Raw genomic sequence first — 24,669 nt, forward strand, 5'->3', positions numbered from 1 at the left:
ACACCATTCATAAATCAGAAATTATATGAAAGCATGCATATATAAAGAGATTGCTATTTCTGACTAGCACGTAACCAGAAAACATGCAGACACAATAATTTCAACAAGTGGCATATTACCTGGGTGGAGCTGGCAGCAACAGAAATGCAGTCAATGAAACCATGTCTCCGAGTGAAAAATGCAACTATCTGCTGCCAACGGGAAGGCTCATTCCGTAACTCATCTGTCGAGCCTTTCTTTGCCCACTGCTTGTGCTTTGGGCCTACAGAACTGTGGCTTGAGCTAGTGTTGCCTCGATTGGCGCGAGAATAGAGGAGTGTGTTATTTCCGAAAATGTAATTCATCTCTGCAGCTCTGCAGGTGGTTGCCAGGCAGTCTTACTTCCCTACCAGCTGCTGAGTGGTGAATGAGCAGAAAAAAAAAAATGCAGATAGAATTACAGCAGCATCGTTTACAAACCGGGAAAACAAAATTCTTGATAGCTGATGCTATTTTTCTTCAAGCTTTTCCACCCCCTACATCCCTTCTGTACCTGTGATTACATTGACGAGCATAATCTTGAGCAATTAAAAAAAAAAAAGCAAGCAAATGTTTTTCTTATTTTTCCTTTTTCAGAACCCACAGGATCAAAAGCTTTTTCTCCCTTCCCAGCTGACAACAGATATTTAAGAGAAACTGGGTAGCAGGTACAGTACAATGTTACGAATACACAGCTATGAGGTCGGTGGTGCATGATAACAGCTACTGGGTGGAGAAAGCATGGATCAAAAATAACCAAGTTTCAATCACTGCCTGTAGTAAGATCCAATAGCATCTTTTCACTTCCTTACTTGCATAAATTATAAACCTGAACCGAACAAAACAGGGAGCATGCAGTATAATTGCTCTTGTTCACCGATTCTGTCTTTCTGAAAACGTTTCACAGAGCAAAGAGACCTTAACAACATGTTCAGAAAAAAATATTCAGGAAAGAAGTGTTTGCTGGTTTCTTCTTCTTCTTTTTTCCCCCTCCTTAGTGCATAAAACAACTATAAATGGAAGATATCATTGTGTGACAACACAGTCATTTTGTGCTGCATATCAATGGGTGTCTAGTGGGGTTGTTTTGTTGTGGTTTTTTGTTTGGTTGGTTTTTTTAAACCAGCGAGAAGATTAGGCATATTAAGGTTAAACACCAAAATCACCACTCTGTTGTTCTTATTCTATGATTAATGTATCATGATCATAACACCTATCTCCAAAATTCTGTGAATACTGTAAGCATCATATGAAAACAATTAATAATATGAAAACATTACTTCTCAAAAGTACAAGAATTGGCAAAAAATGAAAAATTCTTATTATGCAGTAATGAATTTTCAGTAAAATTACTTTGATTTCCAATGCAAACCACAAGAGTATTACGGCTATAGGTGTGCATTTTCTCTGTTCTCTTCACAGTAAAAAAGAAGTCACACAGTCAATATCAAAGAGATTATAAGAATCCCAGTTACCTTACAGAATTCACCATTCAAATTTTTATAGTCAACTATTTTAAGAAAAATCCTCCAGCTTGCATGAAAGAGATTACTTAGGAAATCAGTTAAGTGTCAAGGCTTTCAGTACAAGTTTGCCTCTGGAAATCCAACAAAAAGTTATCAAAACTGTTTGTGGTATATTTCTATACAAAATGCTCTAACGGTCATAACCATAAAAACCAAGAGTAAACATTTTCAAAATGACAAAAACCCTCAATATGACAAACAAAGGCAGAAGAGTCCCTTAAAACACTGCCACAAGTTACAACAACATGATTCTATAAATCCACTGACTTATGATGTGCATTTTAGTGGGGATTACAAATTCCCCCATATACTTTTTTTTTGGTGCAATATACTCTTCTGCTTAACAAATTCTTACTGACAGCTATCCTATTCTGTGTAGCAAATTTTTTCCGACAGCTTACATTACAAGCAGAAATAATAAGTATATTAATTTAAAACTGTGGTAATAAGATCAATGCACCATATACTTCTAGTCACTAGTACAGCTCAATAACATATCACAGACAAATATTTTGAGTACATCTTTCAGACAGACCTTATTAATATTCATAAAATACAATGGCTTATCAGTGTAAGTCATATGAAACTCAGTCTTACTCGTGCAGTGTCCTCAAAACCATGTTCATAAGACAGATAATGGAGGTAAAGAAATGCCTGAGACATAGCAGATGCAACGATCCATTTAAATGGACAGCTTTTCATGAGAATATTGCAGCCCTACCTTTTTCCAGACTTGAAGAAAATACCTAGTCTGAAAAATGCCTATGAATTTATTACTGAAGAAATTCCTTAATCCCTGGCTATCATTGAAGATATTTGGAACAAACTACAAATTACATGCTTTGAATTCTGAGACTTTTTATAAACAGTCCAAGTGAAAATATTTTTTCTGTTTTTCTTCATATGGTCTTGAATGTGGACACTCCTGTACATTTTAAAAGATCTGAGAGCACAAGAATATTAGTATAACTTTCAAAAAAAAATCTTTAAGAATTCAATTTTTTATATATATATAAGAGAGAGAGAAAGAGAGAGAGGTCTCCATAGGCTTCAAATTGAGAACCACATGGGAGAGTTGTTTAAAATTCTGAAAAAGAAACACCACAATACATGGAGAAGCAATGTACCAAGTACTTATTTTTCTTGCTCTTACATCAATCCATCTGAAGATGAGACAGGTCTGCTGTGTTTTAAGGCAGTTTCTTTCAAGGATGATTCCCACTCACCCACCAATCCACTGTGGCATCACCGACAAAGAGACTTTAGAAATCAGCACTTCAGGAAGGGCTCATATGGACAAAAAAAATTCCTGAAAGTGAAGTTATGATGATCTCATTTCAATGGAGACAGAAATCCAGAAAAGTACTTCAGGACGAGGTTATGCAATCACACTGGTGATACAAGGCAGCAATCTGTGTCACCTACACTCCATATGGATATTAATGGTACTGAGCAACATTTGCTGATGCATGAGAAGATACAGTTGCAGTTATTTTTAGAAGCAGCCTGTACTGTGGTGATGAGACAAACCCTGATTTTTACGCGTTACAAAGCAACCTGAAGATAAAGGCATGGCATAACTCTAGAGATGATACAATATCAGGATAATGCAAAGGAGTCCAGAGCAGAAGAATGGTCGCTTGTACAGTGGAAAAAACGATGGGTGGGAGTAAAAACAAGGGCTTGTTTTGGTCAAAGAGCATTTCAGAGGCTGAAACACCTACAAGTAGAAATCAGAGAAAGTGCTATTTGGACAGAAAAAGAAGTATTCAGAGAAAGGAGACAATCTAAGAATCATCATCAAGAGGTGGTAGCTGAAATTGCATCTGTGAATGACTGCCTCCAAGTCAGGAGGTAAAACAGGGAGGCTCACCAGGGAATCTCAGAAGTCCTAAAGGGAGCTGAAAGCTTCTGTCATACCTTTTTCACATTCTGGATATTGAACTGATGGGGATAAAATTTAAAATAAAATTGAATTAAATTAAAAAAACCAACACCAAAACCAAACACCACAGCAAAACAAAAAAGCCCCTATTTACTGTTAGGCAAGAATTGAGAATTTGCAGATTAAAAAACCAAAACAAATAAACACATCAGCACATAATTTCTACATCAGTACACATACCTCTCTACAGCTTAATAAATTAACTGAAAGATACATCTGCATTTATAGTGGATGCAGAGTAACATTACTTGTTCTGCGGCCAATTAACAAGATCCAGTAACTACAGTGGTTCCTAAGTTTAAAAATTAACATCAAATACTTGCAATAAAGTTCTGATTTTGTACCTGAGCCAATTCTTATTATCCCAGCTTGCTGGGACAAGTTAAAACATGACATAATGCCATTTTTTAATCTCAAAGATAAAGTTTCTTGGACATACCTTTACAAGCAGCATGTATACCTTGAAATTAAAAATGCACAGCAACAAAAACTGTTTGTATGTGCTAACAGCAGTTACCTCAATTACCCTTTGAGGTAATTGAAAAGTGAGGTAATTGAAAAGTGAGGCATTTGAAAAGTGAGGCATTTGAAAAGTGAGGCATTTGAAAAGTGAGGCATTTGAAAAGTGAGGCATTTGAAAAGTGTCTTATGTTAGTTTTATTACTGTCCTGCTAAACAGAATATTGGCTAAAATAAGCACAGACCCTAAGGGAATAAACTGATATACTTAATAGAGAAAATTCAAGTACCACCTAAAACAAGGGCAAGGACTATTTTCAGTATCACTTAAGTTTTTACCAAAAAAAAAAAAAAAAGATACAAAAGAAATGTGCAGAATTCAATTTAAATACTCAGATATAGACTATGCAACTTTAACTCTCTAGGAAGGGTAACAAAAACCACCACTGAAAACGTAGATATAAATTCAGGTTTATTTTTTACAGTTTTCAGAATTCTAATGTTTAATAAATATTTACTGGCATAACAAATTTAAGTCTCATTAACAAGCATATGCAATATTCTAAGCCAAAGCCCAGGAGTACACTACGTAAATTGGACACTGTGGAAAAAGAAATCGTTAACCCTTTCTTCTAAGATACATTAGAAAGCCTATCTTAGCTTTTAGTTCAGAGACAGGACTAAGGATAGCCTTTGATTAAGTGTGATTTACATAGTCAATAAAAAGTAGATTATTTTACTGCTGAAACTACCTTATAAGTAAACACCCCAGCACATTTATTCTATAATGATACAATTTAGTATAAATATTGAATATAAAAGATTATTACTTTATTACTCATACAACACCTCAACCAACCTACCAATCTGTGCAGATTAAACCGCTTGGTCTTCCGTACCCTGTTCATGAATCTCCGGCCCATCCTTTTGGCACTCCAGACTGATAAAAACATCCTGTGTTTAATGAAAGTTTCTTTAGGCTTTCTTCAGTCACCAAAATGAACCCAACTGCCCTGAGAGCTCAGGGGAAATCTCAGGCAAAAAGAGTATAACCAGTTACTAAGAAGCCTTGATGTTGATTACTGTATCTTAGGTTGTACTAATGTTTGAATTAATCCACAGTCCATCTGTTACAGTTTTTCTTTGTCTCTGTTGACGAGAATTTGTTGAGCAGATACATACTGAAGAAAGGGGCAGATTTGGTCAACTGCTTCTTACTATATGACACAAACAGATGCCTTTGCACATATTTGTATATTCTTCAATTAAAGGAAGTTTAAAAGTAGTAACCTATCAAGAACTTGGGCAAGGCATTTTAATTAAAGATCGCAGAGCATGTCCTCTCAAGAGTGACCACCAAAGTATGATGTTAGTCTAAAAATAAGTATTTCTGCGAGTATGTTCAAGTTTTTCTTATAATTTCCACTATTCTAGGTATGTTCCTAACTCCAGAAGTACTGTCCTTCTGCTGAAGATGTCATAAAGTTTTAGAAAGGTCTCCATTTAGAAAAAGGTAATAGATGCCAACTTTCTCACAATCATAAATATCAACCAATCTTGCAAATTACGTGTCATCCGATCGTTAATTTCTAAATGGAAACAGCATCTTCATCTTCAGGGTAATCTCGCCTACCTGCTCAGATGAGAGCGGGATTCAGGAAATAATATAAACAAGAAAATGTACTAGGGCAAATAGGAAGTTACAAGTACTTTGACAGCTTGAACATGGCCTTCATAGTTCCCCAAATCCTAAAAACCATCAGTTCTTTCTGAGAGCAGAAAAACTCCCCTAATGAACAGAGAAGTCTATTTTAACAGAAGCTCCACAAGCTCTAAAAGCCTTCTGGGTAAGCACTTGAGGAAATGGGGGGGGACTGGAGGGAAGACATACCAAGAAATAAAGAGAAGGGAACCTATTAAGCCTATCAGCACAAGATTTGGGTTCACAGGGAAAGGAGGTGATCCTGCATTAAAGGAAGGATGTGTGTATATGCACATTTACATATAAGCAGTTATTTCCCATACAGATTAAGAGGAAGGAGTTAAATAAAGGTGCTTGCTTCCAGTTGAAGAAAAAGGGCAGAAGAGACAAGCAATGCATGCTGTAATAACTTTATCGGTATAGCCAGAAACCAAAAGACTATCAGCAGCTGAGAGATTATTCTAAAATCAGAGGCTGACTGTAGATCACTGCGTTTAGGGGCTATAAGAAAACTATCACCTGCTAATTTATATTTGCAAATACAAATTTATATTTCTGAAATAACCATTCCTAGTCATTTTCATCATTTTAGTGACTCAACGTTACTGACTGTAATTTTATTATTATCTCCTGACTCAGCTCTTTCCCAAACTGAGGAGTCAAACTGATTCATCTTTCATTGTACAGTAGCTGCCCCTGCCTCTGACCAGTCTTATTCCTCTTCTAAGAACCATTTCTAGATTGAAATGCCTTCTTCATCAAGATAAGGAACAGTGCAGATTTCTAGAGTGATAAAATAATGCAGTTTTATTCCCATTTGCTTCCCCAGATATTCCTTGTATTCCATTTGCCTTTTTGACTGTAACTTGAGTACTGAGATGATTATTCCATTAATCAGTTATAACCCTCAGCTCTCATTCCTCTGAGATGATGCAATGAAAACACAAGTTCTTCCGAGATCCTTCTAGTAACCTCCATCCATCATGATTACTGATCTTCTTTCTTACCCTTTACTTTCCTTTTGTTGTTGGTTTGTTTTGGGATTTTTTTAAACAATTAAACCCCAAGATTTTTTTTTCTTATTCCACGACAGCTTAAATTTCTCTGTAAGCTTCTTTGAAGAGTTCTATTGTGTGATCTAAGAAAACCTAGAAACCTGCATCAACAAGATGATCTTTATGCACATGCTTTAAGAGATTTGTGCGGTCGAACTTTTCTTTACAATTCTTTCATTGTTTTCTTATCTGTAATTTCTCCACATACTTATTGATTCTGCTCTTTAGAATAGTTTCACCATGTTTTGACAGTACAGAAATGAGAGCGAGTTCTCATTTCTCCTCTCCCTTCTGGATGCTATTTTAAGAATGAGTACCACCTCACCATATTTCATTCCTGTGATACCACAATTCAAGTAGACTGTTATACAGCATTGCAGCACTAATAGATAAGCAGTTTCATATCAGAGTTCATTTAAAACCATTAAGCTTAAATACCATTAGGTCCTGGAAATACTTTTCCAAAGATGTCTAAACATGTGGAAAAAAGCAGGCATACACTAAGTGGGCCCAAGACAATTATTTCACAGAGTAAAACTACAGTACATGTAGTCACCTGGACTGCTGTACTAGGATTACAAAGCCTGTCATGTAGGTTTGGGTACCACTGGTATATACTATTAGAAACTTTTTTGAAACAGTGTGTACACTACACAAAGTATGGGGTATCTGGCACAAAAACAGGGGCTGCTACTTCTACGCAAAAGGAAAGGTAAGGCTAAAGACCATACTTCTTACCCAACAAGCCGATAATCGCAGCACTAGGTCAAATAAAATGCCCAACAAACCTACTGTCTGTCTCAGTAGCTAATAGTGTAAACGTAGAGTAATCCTTCCCTCCCCACTGTACCATCCCAAGCTCCAACAGTTCAGAGATTCATAGAGCCAAAGACGGTAAACTCTGTTTTACTGCTTTTATTCTAATAAAGGACTACTTTCACTCTAATGCAAACTGAGCCTGAGTAAGTCTAATTTCTCCCAGATCTGACACTGCTGGGTAAACACAGACAAAGCAGAGAGGCACTGGTACTGCAGTGCCGCTGGTTCAAAGGTATGTAACACATTGTGAGATCAGTTTCGGACCCAGCACCAGATGCTTCACTGGGGCAAAAAGATTTTTGTAGTTAAAATTTGAGGGTAAAACTGTAATCTTTTTCAACAGGGAACAATATTTCACCTTAGTTTGAAATACTTCACTGTTCAAAGATAGGAAAACAGTAACCCATTTGCATGTAATGTCATAATATTATGAAGTCATAGTTTTCTTTACTGAAATAAGTTTATATAACCACAAAAGACTCCACCACTGTGCTTTAAGCAGGCAAGCAGCATTAATCCACATGTCTAAAACATTTTTAAAAAAGATCTTTGGTATAGGGAAGTAGGGATTTTTACTGCATTATCTGACGCTCAAGTACTCTAGCAGAATATAACAGTGCTCAGCTGGAATGACAGGTCTTTGCATGAGATCAAACAGGCAGCCGGTAATGAAAAAGGCCAATTGCTGCGCTGCCTGACCTGCTCAGTATTGTCTTTTCCCAGCATCACTTGTACAGAGATGATCATTTCTGAACACATGAGAACAATAAAGTAGCTGACTGTGTTGCACGAAATAGGTACAAGAGTCCATAATTATGTAACCGTAAGTTAAAGATTAACATACTTCCCCCCTGCCAAATCTCTTTCTCACAATTCCTGGATTGTTCTGCTACTTCATTGATGATTGCACAAAGCTATTCTGAAGATGCCAAATATTCAACGAGCAGAATACCTTTAGTTCCTTATGGCTGTGCTATTCAGTCAGTAACTATAATTTTACAGTATAGCACGAATAAGAAATTTTAGATACCTTACTAGACTAATAAATCTAGTACAATGTTCCAACTAAAACATTTATGTTCAGCTATCAATGTCCGCTATGTGTGTAAGGAACAAACCAAGTGCAAGCATTCTTCTCACACCTCTTGAAGAGTGGTGTTAATATGAAAATCTCCAGAGATCGATCTGCAAAAAAGATTTGTTTAAAGAAAAAAGAACTGAAGAGACTTTTCTGATTCAGTAAGTCTAGCTTCCTGTTACTGCAGGCAGCCACACTGTAATATCATTTATAAACTTAGCAAATATTTGGAAAACTTTCCAAGAACAGCCTTTTGCAAATTTTGAATGGGAATTGTGGTTATAATGGAACTGCAGTAAATACTGTAATATTAAGAGAGTTTATTACAGAGCAGAATAATATTAAAATTTATCAGACTAGTCATGGTGTACCTTTCCAGTACAAAATATATTTAGGAGTGTACGAATTATTGCATGTTTTCTTTGGAGCTTCTGTATTACCAGTGAAATAATAGCCCCAAATACCAATACGTAATACACAAACATAATACAGAAAAATATACAAGCCCCAACCAGAATCTACACTTAAATATTGAATTGCCATGCTATATCATAAATATAGAGCTATAAATAAAATATTTTCCCTTTCATGCACAGGTTGCTTTAAATGAAGAATACTGCAATTTAAGATAATTTTTTTTTTGTCTTACTACATCATGACCCAGTATTTCAAAACCTTGTAATAATCTATTACTCAAAGCTTTTTTTCCTTGATAGAAAACTCCAACTTCCACTCCAGAGTTTAAAAACTTGTTTGGTATCATATCACACCAATGACAGATTTCACTTAGTTGGAGCTGTTTAATAAAAACAAATGTTAAATTCAAAAACGTCAATCTGAAGGTATGAGAAGCTAAATTCAGTTTTACGATTGAAATAAATCCTTTTGTAGCATCACCATCTAGTGGTCGATCTTAGTAACAATGTATTGCTTCAATTACATCAAAGTCAATTCAACTTCATCACATTTTATTTCATGATAACTCAAGGAACCTCGCATTGTAATTGCAAGTTTCTATGAGAAATTTGGAAACCTCATACTGAAGAAATTCTGGTACTAGCTGCCTACTTACCTGAAAATATTCTTTAAAATGTTTGGGACAGAATATTTGTGAAGGATTTGAAGTTTGACCATTTTCATGATCTGTTCATGATTTTCTACCATTAAACGTTCAAAAAAAAAAGCCGTTTTACAGAATTAAGAAGAGTTCCACTTCACACAGTATTAAATAGGGAACAGAGAACACAAAATCTCCGGGGTCAAGTTTACTTCTTTGATGCTTGAGACATATGAAGTATACATTATTTCTTAAACTGGCAAAGCTCGACCCTAACAAGACAAAATCTGTCTCATGTTTAAACTTTAAATCAAGTACAGTTAGTATCAGTTATTTCATGCTAATTGCAAACATGCAATATCTTACTCCAACTTGAATCTGGGGTAGCCCACCCCTCTGTGAAGAAGGTAAACCACCTTGAGTTACTACAGTACTTAACATGCAATATTTGACAAATAGTAGTCACATGCAGATCCTCTAAAAATTTAGGATACACATTTGTCGTTTTGGTCATTGAAAGCTGCTCTTTGAAAACCACCCACCTGTCCAAGCAAGTTGTAAAAGCTTCTTTAAGTCCTAGAAAATTTGAAAGCTTCTCTCCAGAACAAAATGTAAACTAGTTAAAACCAGGCATCTCCCTTCCTCACTATCTTCTATTCATGTTCTGTATTATTGCTCTAGACTGCAGAGGGATTACTATAAGAGAAGGTATTCCTCAAAATCTGATTCTACTGCCCTCTGCAGCATTTCTTAAAAAGCAGCATATGATCACAAAACCATTGTTTACATTTGTTCTTCAAACTAATAACTCTGTATTTGAAATTTCAAGTGTATTTAACATCTATATTTAAAAAAAAAATCTTAACTCTTATTATTTTATTAGTGTAATAAACACAACATCCTCTATTACATTTAGTTTCCTTAAGCAAATGTACTATTGAACAAAGCTAATCAAGATCTTGTATATTAGCCAAAGCCTGGTCCCTACACAGTGCATCAAGCCAACCTACCAAATAAATCACACAAAGCGCTCTTAACTCGGAGCTGTTGTTGCTAAATTGATCTTCAGCATGAGCTATGCCAAAACTATGAACGTCTTGCAGATCATCAGGTCAAAAGAAGAGAGGACTAGCTATGCTAACAATACAATCGCAACCTTGTTTTTTTTCTGACATACTCAAGTTCAATTTTTAACAGCATTTATTCCAATAACTTTAGCAAACCATCTCCTGACTGAAAAGAAATTTTGTGAGCTCAAAGGCATTTTACTCTAAAAGGTCCCATAAAGATTTCCAGGGCCTACAAAACTATAGATGCACCCCTCTCTCCACATACCTTAAGACCTCAGACTCTGATTATAAATGATTTATGCAAAGAAGTTAACTTCTTCAGAAGAGAAGCAAGTCAGCAGCCAACTTAGCATCAGAATTCAAAGTTCCACAAAATGCTGATAAAAAACTGAAACCTGGAGCACCTACCCCAGTTTTCAGATGAACAAAGCTCACAGAAATTTCAGTTCTACCATACAAGTCAGGATTACATTGCTTTGAAATTAATAAAGAGTATAGTCACGTTAAAATAATCAGATGTATGGTATAAACATAATAGGAGTTGAACGACGATATTTCTCTTATACTCATTCTTTCCTATCAAGTGGTGATTTCCCAGCACTTACCAATTTGAGAAAGATAATAGTAATTCTCCTCAGAGACCCAAGATACGGAGTATTTTGAAAAGGCCTCACTGTATTTTGTAATTATACTTACACGCTGCTTAACTCTATTTCCAGAATAGTTTAAATGAGACATGGTTTCCTTCTTTTAGAACAGCGCAGCAGGGTTGTATATTCAACACACCCCAAGAAAACTAAAAAATTTTCAGCTTCGGTCACAGAGGAAGGCAGAGTACAATCATTCATATCTATTTCTGTAAAACTGTTCTGGGTTTTACATCAGTGTCTTTACAGAAAGTTACAGTAGTTAGATAAAGCTCAATTAAAACAGATAATTAAGGGTGCCATATAACACTCTAAATACAAGCCTCACTTGTTTGTGGAGACTCCCTGGTAGGATCTCTGTAAGGTAGAGATCACTCACACTATAGAGAGGTAAGAAATTAAGTCATCTTCCACGGAATGTTAACACTGCCAGTATCAAATCCTCACTTCTATATTTCTGTAGTTGGCTATTTGCAAAAATAATCTGAAATAAAGTCAAACACAGGAACTATTCTGAGTAGTTTGGTTTCCCTTAGATCCAAGCAGCCAGAAAGAAACCAAAGTAATTACAGTCCTTTGAACAGTCTCAAGTACAATGAAATAACACCTAATTAGTTCCAAGAAACAGATCTTCAGTCTCACATACCCATTCTAGAATTTTATTTTTTATTTCTATGAGTTTCTGGATTGTAAAATGCATTATAAAATGCACTATACTTGATCACTTATTACAGACAGTTTTACAGTTTGCCTCTTTGCCTTTTTGATCCCTTTATGCTTTCTGAAATGCAAGACTAACTGCGCTATGAACTAGGAAAAGCTTGTGAATAAACAGAGTTGACCTTAAGTCCCCAGAGGCAGAGGATTTCTTTTTTTTTTTATTTCTAACGGTTGCACACAAAATGTGATGTATTACTTTCTGAATATCAATAAATTCAGAGAATTAGACATGTGAAAGTGTTTTTCTGTGTGTGTACCTTCATAAGCAACAGAAGATGGAGGTCCTAGCCATTCTCAAAATGAAAGGTTTGTCATATTAGCCTTCTTACAAGGCTCTTCAGAGGTTAATATAGCCCACTTCAAAAAGGTTATTCATTAGGGCTTAAAGAATTCAGCTTGTCTAGCTCCTGAAGACTATGGAAACACACAGAGTTCCTTATGGAGTTTTAAGTAAAAATAAATAACTGTGTCCAATACCAACATACACATTTTAAAAATCTTAGAAAAGCTGGAACACAATTACTAAACACACCCACCCACTACAGTTGGTTCCTCTGCAGAATCCCTACAAGTCCATTATAAAAAGCTGATACATTCAATAAGATTTTTCTTTATAATAAAAAAAATTCTGGAAATGTAACTAAATTCAAAACAACTTTTTTCTTAAAATATAGCAGTGCTTATTACAGTACACTGCCAATTTCAGCCAAATGATACTACCACACCAACAATTCATGCTAAAAAATACCAAGCTGCAGGCCTACCACAATGTAAGTCCACCTCATCATTCTAAAGCCCAAATACTCATCAGTATCAAATCACTTCTCCACTTTTTCCTCAAAACAAGCCCTAAAGACTCAGAAGTGTTATAGAAAACAGCATTTAGTCTTGCACACTAAAATATTGTACTATTCAGAAAATGATTAAGCTACATCTCCTCACTAACCCAGCAAATAAAACTGCCTGCTGCCCCGAGCCCCCCAAAGCCTCACACTCAGTTTGTTCTCTTAATTTTTAAATCTATCTTGAACTTACTAGAGCTGTCTTGAGAATAATGGTGCTGTATGCTGAAAAACTCCAGAGACATATATTACACTTGGCTTACTATGTTTTCCACATAGGTCCTCGATTAAAATATTTACTGGAAACAAACTATTCTACAGGATCCTGGTATAAAACCCAAAATGTAACTACAGCAGTAACCATAGTGCCCATCACAACTACACCAGAGACCTTAAGTTACCTACATTTGTTATCTGAGCATTTTACTATCACGCATTTTTAGTCAGAATGTGTGGAACTAAGTCAATGCCTTAACATCTACAAAGTTAATTGTACAAATGAGCAGTTGCATTAAAAAAATAGAAGCAAGTGTATCTCATGCATTTTTTTTTCTCCCCACAAAATTATATCCCTGGAGAGCATATCAGAAGAGTTCACTCATATAATAACTTTTAAAATGCCTACCTTTACCGGTGAAATATGAGAATGGGAAACAAATCCATGGACATTCTCAATTTGTGACAGATTCTTCTCCGATACATGAACCAGCTCCGGACCCGTCACCTCATTGGTAATGTGTGGAGAGCTGTGCTCCTGTGGAGGTGTATCTTCATCCTGATAGCGGTATTTCTGAAGAAAACAATTATAGAAAAAGATCAGTCCACCAGAGAAATGTGAAAAGATTATCCAGAAAACCTAGGTCAGACAGAAATAGTTATTTTCTGACCCTGCTGACTTCAAGACAATAAAATCCAGAAATAAAAGTTTTAATTAGTATTTTCAGTTTAAAGACTGATCATGTCTAAAAAGGTTCCAGCCTTCTTAGTCTCACCTAGTACTACTATAAAGGTACCTAATTTTCTTTTGCCGATTTGCATACAGTAACATGTCCCCAAACCCTTTTACAAAGAACTTTTCCCTTCACTAGTTTTTTCTTACAAACACTTTAACACTACATTATTCACTAAGAACAGAAACTCTCAGTACCAACTGGATTTATCACCTTGTCCTGCCTTTAAAAACTATCAGCCTCAAAAGCTTTTTTCTATACTTTGAATTTAGCACATCTGCCAAAAGCGTTTTTTGTCAGCTAAAGAGTTTCAGCTTTTATACTGGGGTATCAATATAGCAATTCACTACTGCTAACTTTATTATGAAACAATAAAATGTGGTTTTGCTACTAGATAGATTAAGCTTCCCCAACAAGCAAGTCTTCAAACAGAAACACAAGACATTATTCAGTCTTGGTCTTATTAATTTGCATTCAATTTCAAAAACCAGAACCTATTACTCAGCCACCAGGGATGTGTTCTAGTCAGACTGTGCTGTATCCACACTTGCAGATCCCTACTAAAAGGTATTAATGAAATCCAGAGCACCTGTCCTCTGGACTGCAGAGTTAACTGCTCATCCAGCACCTCCGAACTCCAGAGCTAACATGGGCTCACATTACAAACATACTCAAAGATAAGCTTCACCCTAGTTTCACCTTTGTAGTCTCAGCCAATTCTGAAGCACTTTAGGTAGTCCATGCATTTTATTGCTAGTTAAAACTAAAGTGAACCCTAAAGTCATGTAAGTTTTCCTGCAGGTTTTACTGTGTCTGTAAGATGCACCCCAACATTTTATAACCACATTCACTTTCACACACTATTACTATACTCTGGAGTACATACATAGTTGTTACTAGTTTAGGGAAAGCATGTCATGTTGTTAAAGGAACAGGAAAACCTTCTAAACATGTAATGGTCTTAAACTTGGAAAAAGCTCTTCCGACTATTAATAAAGCATATTTAGGATAGAAGACATTCCCGTGAGGTTTTTTTAACAGAATTCTAAGATTCACATACTACAATTTAAATCAAAAGTAGTCGTCATCTTGGTAAGTCATTTCTACATCGTAATCCAGTAGATCACTGCAAGTAACCCATTTGTCTATAAGCACGTGAACACGACACCAAGGCAGTACCTGATAAACAGTGTATGATAACTAACCCTGTTAACAGTTACATGAAAGTATGATTTCAGGCTACCACAAAGATCCCTGCCCTTCACAGAAGAGTCCTGCAATATTACAAAGTTATAAAGTCTACAGGGTAAACGACAAAAAAACTGCTTGAAATGATCCATCAGTTACCAACTCCCGTAATGCTTAACCCATTCATTTCCTCCCCACCCACCCCCGAGTGCCTGTCTTACAGGAAGACTTAATTGTTTGTCTATCCAGCAAAAAAACATCTCTAAGCATGGTCAAACAGGACTCCTAACAACAGGAATCTCTTACTCTTCCCTGTCTCCCAAACCCTGCGGAAGGTACCATATCCCCTTCCTTTCTTTGGTTCTGGCACTCAAATTAGCAGAAAATTGCCAACTTTCTTCTCCTTCTGTGGGGTTAGACTTGTACTGGATTACTGACCCTGATTCAGACAGGGGCTCAAAGAACACAGGAGACAGTGCAAAAGGAGGGAGCAAATCAGAATGAGATCTCTCTCCTTTGGAAGTGAGCTATACATCAGTCTACTCCATCTTCTGTAGATTCATCATAAAGCAATATTGCAGAGTTTTGCTAGTAAAGAAGTGGTTAAATGGGGCAGCTGAAGTCACATAACTGACTTGAAAGAGAAAGGATTTGTTTGCTCTTCTCTTCCCTGCCACATTGTTCTGCCAACACTAATAGATTCCTTGGGAGACAAGCTAAGTTCCCTTATTAACCTAGAAGGAACAACTTGCGGCTTTACATTTCCATCACCCACTGCACTTTACCCAGTCACAGCATGCCCTACAGCACACAATCCCCACCCTGCCTCCAAATCCCAAAACAGCAACAAACCCACACCCAACCACACACATACAGGCAGACGCTAAAGATGCACAGTTTCTTTTAGCTAGTAACTGATGAGATGTCAGAGATCTTTGAAATTATAACTCTGATTTATTTTTGTACTTAAAAAATAAAATTTAAAAAAATCTTTATCTCCCCTACTCAATTCAACTCTTCATTATTGAGACCATACGAGATAAAGTTCTACTTTATGACAGAAATTATGCTTTTGAAGTATTAGAAATTATAAAGAAATTGCTCAATAATAAGCAATACAAGTATATTTTCTCTAAAAATACCAATGATTAGCAGAGAAGCACAAGGCAGAAGAAAAAATTCCAAAGAGGAAAGCAAGAGCATTAAGACTTCTGTTATTACAACCACCAACCTTAAAACACTTTCGTACCTTCTTCTTAGCTGGATGGCAAAGGAGAGATGGTGATAGTTGTGAAAAATTGCAATGGTTACTCAAAAAGCCATGATTTTTCAAATCTTTAGCAGAGAGGTTTCATGAGATGACCAAGCCAACTTAATAGCTCACTAGTAGCAGAAGATAAAAGTCCTTTTTCTTTCCTTTCCCTGCAGCGAGATGCTAGATTGCTCAGCTTCAGACTCTTGCCATTCATTTATTTTCTGAGATTGACTTGTTTTTAACTTATCAAAACAAAACCCTGAAAGGAGTTGACATTAAGTCTCTAGAGCAGCCATGTTAAACATCAGAAACAGGGAAGAATTATCATTTAAAGAACAGTGTTGGGCAAAAATACAAGTGAACGTTATCAGACCATAAATAAGATCACATGGGAAATTAGAGAAAATAAACATTAGAGCTGCAAGAAGGACAGAAAATGTCTTACAATACAGAGAAAGTAGGAATTCTGCTAGCTTAAAGGAGCCTGCTCCACTGGTGAAGGAAGTATTTGGCTGGACTTGTGATCCAAAATGTCTCTGCCAGATCTCAAGCATCGATTTGACTATGACATACAGGAAAATGGGACCTGAAAATGGATTAAATTCCCAGTTCATCTCAGACAAGATCTGTGGAAATCTATAAGTGGATCATTCCAGTTTTATTAAAAAAAAAAAAAAAGAGAGATATTAAGAAAATAGTCACAGGTCAATCAAAATTAACTTCCTTTGCACAACAGTCAATACCTTTAGGCAAAGCACAGAATTACCTTGTTTTTTTGCCTGAAACCAGACACATTTATTAGAAACAGGTATTTGGAGATGCCTGAGTGTAAACAGGCTCTAGGTTTCTCTTAGAAACATATGTTTACATTATACAATGTATCACTGCTTATAATAACACAGTGCGTATGAAGTTTTAATAGATCAGTATGTCATTATAATTTAGATTAAAAATGAAAAAATGTTGTGGTAAAGGATTCTCTCTCATACGAGGCAGTGACAAGGGCTACAAGAGTCTCAAAAAAACATCTTAAATGTGAAGTGCTAATTGGATTTTGATGCGATATTCAAGACTGACTTTACTATTATTTGCAAAATATTTCCCAACTTGAAACGACTAACAGAAACAGAATTCATGTTTAAAATACACTAACTGAAATACTTACAGGGTAATGTTTCAACGTGCAAATAGAAGACAAGGACACAAAGTGCATGAAAACATAATATCCACAATACTTCTTATTCTGAAAGGTACCACACTATCCTTGCCCTTCGCAGAAATTATTTTTGAGCAGAGTGCTTCAAGTAAAGGAAATCACTGTGTCTTATAACAGCTAATTCTCCATGGAAGTGGAAGTGTTTTGTACTACTTTACTGTGGAGCATCACCTCCGAAATACTACGCCTCTTGACTGAGCTAGTGCATTCGAGTGATCTGGCGTGGTCAAACAGCCACCATTCAGAATTGCCCATTCCTTTCCTCTCTCAGGAGCTGCCATCCCTTGAACAAGCATTCAGTCAACTGTTTTAGTCCTGCCAAGTTAATTCTGCTGCTACATATGAAGCAAAATCCCATGCAAGTTACTTTCCATAGGGGTCTAAAGATACCTTTCCACAACACAGCCTAGCTCACTCAAAGGGCAGCTATTGTCCAAAGGACCAGGACCCATTCAGTCCCTCTTGGTTGAGCTGTACAGCTACGTCTCCCTGCCCCTTGCTGCCAGTACACATCTTTCTTCAGATGGTGAGCAAGCTAATCCAGCAGAATGTTTGTTCCCTCTTCCAGCAATATTAAATTTTCTTTAATTCCCTAAAGTGGCTCACAACAAGATGAGACATGCAGCGTGCTGGCATAATAGAGAGAAAAGCAGGTAGAGAGAAGGACGAGCCCATCTCATAGTGGCTAGCAGAAGACCTTTTCTCTGCTTACAACCAAGAGAATCCAATCCTGCACCCAAGTCCAGGCTCCAAGGAGACCCTAGCTTAGAGTAGTCCGCCAAGCAAGGGGCAAGACAGATCAAAGTAAAGAAAAAAAAAGGCAGGTGTGGCAGAGCAGCTCTGAACTTGCAGACAGACTGCCTCAGCTGCACATCTTGGAACTTTCCCAGCACCCAATTAGGTAGTAGCCAAACAATTTAACTATTTTAAGAAGCTTTATGGACTGTATAATTTATAATCATAATTTAAAGTCCAAAGCAACCAAGCGCTAAACATTTAACACATACTTCTGACAGAGATACTGCCCCAAAGGATTCAGTTGCAGGTATACAGGTGTATCAAAATTAATTAAAACACTTCTCTTCTGATGCAACATAGTTAACAAAATTTCTTCAGGCTAGTTTATACCTTCAGTGAGTTCTGAACCATCACCAAACACTATGGACTAAATTATTTACTGGTGTAAACTACTGAAAAATCCATTTACCTTAATAAACCAGTGCTAGCTTACATGACAAGAAGATGGCCCAAATTCACCACAGTGAAATCACTCACAGTGTTAATTGTTCAGGCCCACAGTCTCCCTGCCTCAATTCCCAGGCCTAGCAGAGTTAGGCAAAAATAAGGATGAACGAAGTATCTGCAACAACATGCAGGACAAACAAGGATTTTGTGGACATTTTATAGCACCGTTTTTCAGAATACATATCACCTGTTCACAGAAAAAGCACAGAAAAGCTTTAGGAAACTCATTCTAAAAAAGGTTCACTTGAGTCTGCCTCATATCTATATCTTAAAAAGAAGGTATTTTAAACAGATTCATACCTAATCTACCCCCCAGAGATAATTAAGTTGTGGAGGTTTTGTTGTTGTTTTGTTTTTTAAAGATCCTCTAATGAGAAATCTTACTGAAACAGAAATGAAAGGAAATTATTTAAAGAATACTTAAGCAATCCCATGCCTTAAACTGGTGACCCATATCGACAACAGTATGCAACGCTGTGATTCCAGAGATTTAAGCCATACAGAACGCCATGTTCATGCACAGAAAATTAATTATGCAAGAACATCCTTAACTACCAGATAACTTAATGACAAAAGCCAAGGCAGCAGTAACTACAGTTCTCTTCAAAACGGGATGTGTACCAAAATCCAATTCATATTAGATGTACACATCAATCCACTGTCTTACGTGAAAACAAATTTGAAAGCACAGTAGTGTATCTTCTCTACATACAAAGAAAAAAAAAATCTGCGCTAAAACAGCTTTAATGTAAGAGTGAAAGGGTGCTTAAAAAACAATTTTAAAGTTCCTAAATTGACCTTCTTTCTTATACTCACTTCCTTTCTCCTCCAGATTTTAACCCTCCCCACCCACACAGCAATACGACTGAAGTTACTGCATACTTCAAACAACAAAAATCATAAACAAAACCCAGGGAAACATGCAGCCTGACTTATACAGTCTGTTCCCAGGTAAGTTTTAATTTTCACTGTGCAAGTCCAACCCATGTTTTGAAAGAGGTTAAGAGTAAGTGAGAACTTTAGTAAGTAAATCTAGTCATTTGAATTCGATAAATATATAGAAGCTCACAAGGTCAGACCCTCTCTGATGCAGTATGAACAGGCAGCATGATAAAACAAAGTGGCTTTAGACCATTTGCCCCTGACTCCCCAAGTTTAAATACTTGTCCTTCTTCAGTCTGCTCCACTTTAGAAGTTTAACTAAATCTGAAAGGACCCTTCAAAAGATCATTCCAACAACTGAAGCTGTGGGGAAACACTGCTTGTCATTCAACGTCTCCACTCCTGCATAAAAGGACTAGGATGCAGTATGTCAAAAGCAGATGAGTAGAAAAATCTAAACACCTACAGTTCTCCTCACATCTCCCCAAAAAACCAACCTTCACAACTCTGACTTCCAGGTACCATTCAGAAGAAAGCAAGCTCCAACAACAAAAGCAACAATATGCCCAAATTTTGCATAATCTTGCTAAAACAAAACTAATCCAAAATGAACAGTATACTAAGGTGCTAATGCATTTTGTACAAGTCTTCCCTGTAGCTTAGCGGAAGTGCTAAACCAGAAACCAGTGCTCAGGAAAAGAATAGTGCCTTCCTCATGGAGGAAAAGACAAGGACACAAAACAAAAGGCATGCTCCACTATTGCAGAACTAAAGTTAACTTGAGAACTTTTTGTTTGTAAAAACCAGGCAGATTATGAAAGCCAAATAAAGTCTCTGCAGGTGAACAGCAATTCACACTGAAAAGCTGAAAGCCTGTGGCTAACAAAGGAAACTTCAGTAATGTAAGAAGAGGATACATGTCTGGGTATTTTCAGAACTTCTTCACTGATCATGGAATAGGACATTCAGTATTATTTTCAATTTATGCCTCAACATACGATAAAATGAATGACTTGAAATATTAGAACAGGTTTTTTGATCTTTGGGTTTGTTTTTTTAAACAAAAGTTCAGTACTTTGAGTAATGAGCTGCCTCCTTCCCAAATAAAAGCACTAAGTTTTCTTTTAATAATTAGAGCTAAGACAAAAACATAAGGCCCTTGGACAATTTCAGTTTGACATTGTATCTTGAATAAAACTGCATGTAACATGTTTATTTAGGTTGCAGTGTTCTACCATATGTCAAAATGCACAGCTAGTGTTAAGTGTAAGTATTTATGTAATGCTTCATGTCACAGATATCCAGAAACAATACAACAACTGAAGATACATATATACATTTACAAAAATATCAGAAATATTGGTAGTGAAGAAGGTTACCTGTTCCAGAACACCAAGGAGAAGAGACCAAAGAAAGAGCAGTCAGATTGTGAATGTTCTTTTTGTATGTGGCCAAAAAACAGTAAAGGAAAATGGAAAACACTATTTCCTAGGATTACTTGTGTGAGATGAACTGTTTCTTTATGTAAAGGACTGAACAGGTTATCCTGTATTACTGTTTCACATTGTCATTTAAATATTGACTCCTTCAGTATTCAAAGGCCACCTTCTCAGCAGACAAGAGTATTTTATTTTTAGTATGATACAACCTCTCAACTTTTCCTCAAAAAATGACAAGTACCAAGTGCAAAATCTCTCTGCACTACCAGCAGGTCACAACTATTTAAACCTAAATCCTTCAGTTCATTTGGGTTGTAGATAGTATAGTAGATAGTATAGAGTCTATATTAACAGCAATATATGTTTATTTGAAGATAAAGCCTGTGCGTAAATAGTCTAAGATATTTTAAAACACAACACTGCTAAATTAATTGCGCTCAAGAGACTATTGGTCTCCAGGATACACTTCTTATTAGCGTACAGCCAAACAACACTAACAAAGAATTCTGCCGACTGTGTTTTGCACGAGCCGCTTTACCTCCCTCCTCCCACGCCTGGCCGCTCTGCCTGCGAGCCAGCTGCCGGCGGCGGAGCTCCGTCCAGCCGGGGCCCGGGGGCGCCGCCAGGCCGGGCCGCCGCGCCGCCAGCCCCGCGCCCTCCGGCGGGCGGGCCCCGCGCAGCCCCGCGCCCTCCGGCGGGCGGGCCCCGCGCAGCCCCGCGCCCTCCGGCGGGCGGGCCCCGCGCAGCCCCGCGCCCTCCGGCGGGCGGGCCCCGCGCAGCCCCGCGCCCTCCGGCGGGCGGGCCCCGCGCAGCCCCGCGCCCTCCGGCGGGCGGGCCCCGCGCAGCCCCGCGCCCTCCGGCGGGCGGGCCCCGCGCAGCCCCGCGCCCTCCGGCGGGCGGGCCCCGCGCAGCCCCGCGCCCTCCGGCGGGCGGGCCCCGCGCAGCCCCGCGCCCGGCCCAGCGGAAGCCGCCGCCGCGCTGCGCGCCCCGGCGGGCGACACCGCCCGCCTCCGCTGCCCGCTCCACGGGGCAGGCTGCGCCCGGGCTGAGCTGGAGCAAGGTAAGGAGTGGTTGATGCAGTCAGACAGACAAAAAGAGCCGCTGACGCGCCAGTACAGTAGAAAACGCCGCCATCGCTCAGATCCGACACCAAATGCCTAAAGTGGATTCTGGATGTTTGCTGGGTATTTTTAGTTTGGTCTTAAAGTGAACAGCACCTCTCCCCTGCAGTTCAACTGGCAAAATTAAAATCAAGATAGTATCTTCATTCTATGGCTTTCTTCCCAGATTTATTATTTAAATATGAGACTATCTTATAAATAAAAAAGGGATGTGCAGTTCCACAAAAAGAAGGAAAGAAATCTTAATTTTAGAGCAAACAGTTTCCAAATTGTCTCAATAAATATATACATATTTTCAATTGAAAAATGCTTTAGACACGTGAAAGATAAGTAGAGTCAAAACAAGGCAAATTCTTCCCTCCTGGAAATAAAGCATTCAACTTTAAGTTTCATAATAAATCATTCACACTATCAAAAAATACGTAACAATTTAGACTCCTCCCTCCCAACCTAGGTGACATTTATTCAACATATACATTTTGCGATATATATCTCTCACTAAAAATGCATCATACATATGCATATATGTATGCATATATGTATGCATACGTGTACACACACACAGCTGTTCCCAATTTATAAAATAAAATCTAGTTCGATTATTGTTTTGTTAAAAATAACGGACACTGACTTGGAAACACTGAATATGCAAAATAAGTTTTGGAGAGAAAGATTTCTGAATCTCTGTCTCAAAAGTAACTTCACACACATATCCCTTCAATTTTAAAGGGGCTTTCCAGTACTCAGTGTTCTCATCATATCCTTCACACTGTGCATTAATTTTACTGAAAAAAGCATTTTTGACATGACACTGAATATATTTCGTTTACTATTTTGAGGATTACCAAATTATATGTTTTATTACTCTGAAACCTGAACAGTTGATGTAGTCCTAAAATGACTAAATGCCTGAGGGCACTGTTAAACCCAAACCTGCCACTAACAGTTGCTTCCATCAATATGATGTCAGGAGGCATTTCCAGCCCTGCATCTCAGTGCAAGTCTCCTGTGTATTTAATTCTCTACAGCTGAAGAAAATTAAAGCCAAGTGCAATAAACTGATTACATGATGATTAATGCTGATTAAAGGAGAATGACGACATTTTACATGCAGCATTCAGTAAATTCAAAATGTTGTTCAAAGGGATCTTTAAAGAATAGGCATGATAATTCATTACTTCTGTCACAACCACCAAGATAATCAAGTAAGGCACGGAACAAAATACACACTATTTAATCAGAAATTTAAGGTACAGTTACATTAGACATAATGTCAATCATTCATTAAACGCAGCTTACATTTCCAGGAAAGTCCTTTTATAGACCCACCTTACATCCAAACATTAAAGATATTGTGTTGTTGGTACATGCTACTTTACAGTGGCATAGCATCGGAGAAAAACAATCCAAGTTTTTTATGCTAGGAGACATTTTTTCAGACCCTGTGCACTTCAATCGATCCGTGACTGAGATTCCAGAAAAATGCCTCTGTAAGCGCTGCTTGCTGCCTGTCTTTGACATTTAATCTAGGTCCATAGTGTTCAAAAATAAGCCTTTACATAAATAGGTTGAATGCTTCAGGAAAAATTTGGCTTCACGTTAAAAAGCAGATCTTTAAAAAAAAGCAAAGAAAAAAATCCTGTGTCCATTTTTAAAATTTTCAAGTCAGCTTTACATTTAATCACGTTAGCATCAGCTTGAAGTGACAACTGTCTCACAGCCCAAAGTAATACGTGGATCCTCTCAGCCAGAACCCAGGGTTAGATCCACCAAGGCAGCTCCACCTGCTGCAGTGCAAGGTCTGCTATCTCCTCCATGAAAATAGAAGCAACTCTAGCAGAGCCACTATGCTCAGCGTATGCTGGTTGCTTAGGGGAGGGGCAAGATGTTGCAGCAAGGGACTCATTACACGGCCCGATAGAGATAAACCCAACACTTCCTGCAAGGTGCTTTCGCACTGCACCAATGAGCATGTGAAAGCCCATTTTAAAATCAGCTGTGCATAATTATAAAACCAGGGAAGTTGTAAGCTTAACAGCAGGGAATTTGCTGATCTGCATTTTACACTAGCTTTTTCAGGGAAATGTCAGCAGACCACAAAATGAATGGCTATGGGATATTTAATCCTCATTTTCAAACATTAAAAATTCAAGGTTATTTGACACATTAAAAAACTGCTCTTTAACTCCTGAGTAAAACTCCTAATGGTCTACCAAAAGCAATAGAGAAACAGCTACAGGAATACATGAATATTCTCCAACTTCAACACACAATGAAATCAGAAGCTGCTATTTTTTCCCCAGTTATCTCTAGGAAATCATGAATAATCTGGACTACACATCAATTTGGTTATGAGGAGCTCTCGGTAAATTATTTCAAGCAACTGTACATGCGAACGCTTAAACAAAACAGTTTGAAGAAAAAAGCTTTTTCCT

At 37.5% G+C, this 24,669-nt stretch overlaps 1 protein-coding gene across 16 annotated transcripts in view; it reads right to left on the minus strand.

The window, feature by feature from the left end:
* Positions 1-24,669, minus strand: part of DLG1 (discs large MAGUK scaffold protein 1) — a 168,903-nt gene that overhangs the window by 96,734 nt on the left and 47,500 nt on the right. For 14 of the 16 annotated variants that reach the window (XM_075158358.1, XM_075158361.1, XM_075158354.1 and 11 more), the window contains exon 4: positions 13,564-13,728. In XM_075158358.1, coding sequence (XP_075014459.1) covers positions 13,564-13,728 — 165 coding nt within the window. Of the gene's footprint in view, positions 1-119; positions 392-11,425; positions 11,855-13,563; positions 13,729-24,669 lie in introns of those variants that run through there. The other 2 variants (XM_075158359.1, XM_075158360.1) reach the window with 2 other exon arrangements.

This window comes from Calonectris borealis, chromosome 9 (assembly GCF_964195595.1).
Source record: "Calonectris borealis chromosome 9, bCalBor7.hap1.2, whole genome shotgun sequence".
Taxonomy (NCBI): domain Eukaryota; kingdom Metazoa; phylum Chordata; class Aves; order Procellariiformes; family Procellariidae; genus Calonectris; species Calonectris borealis.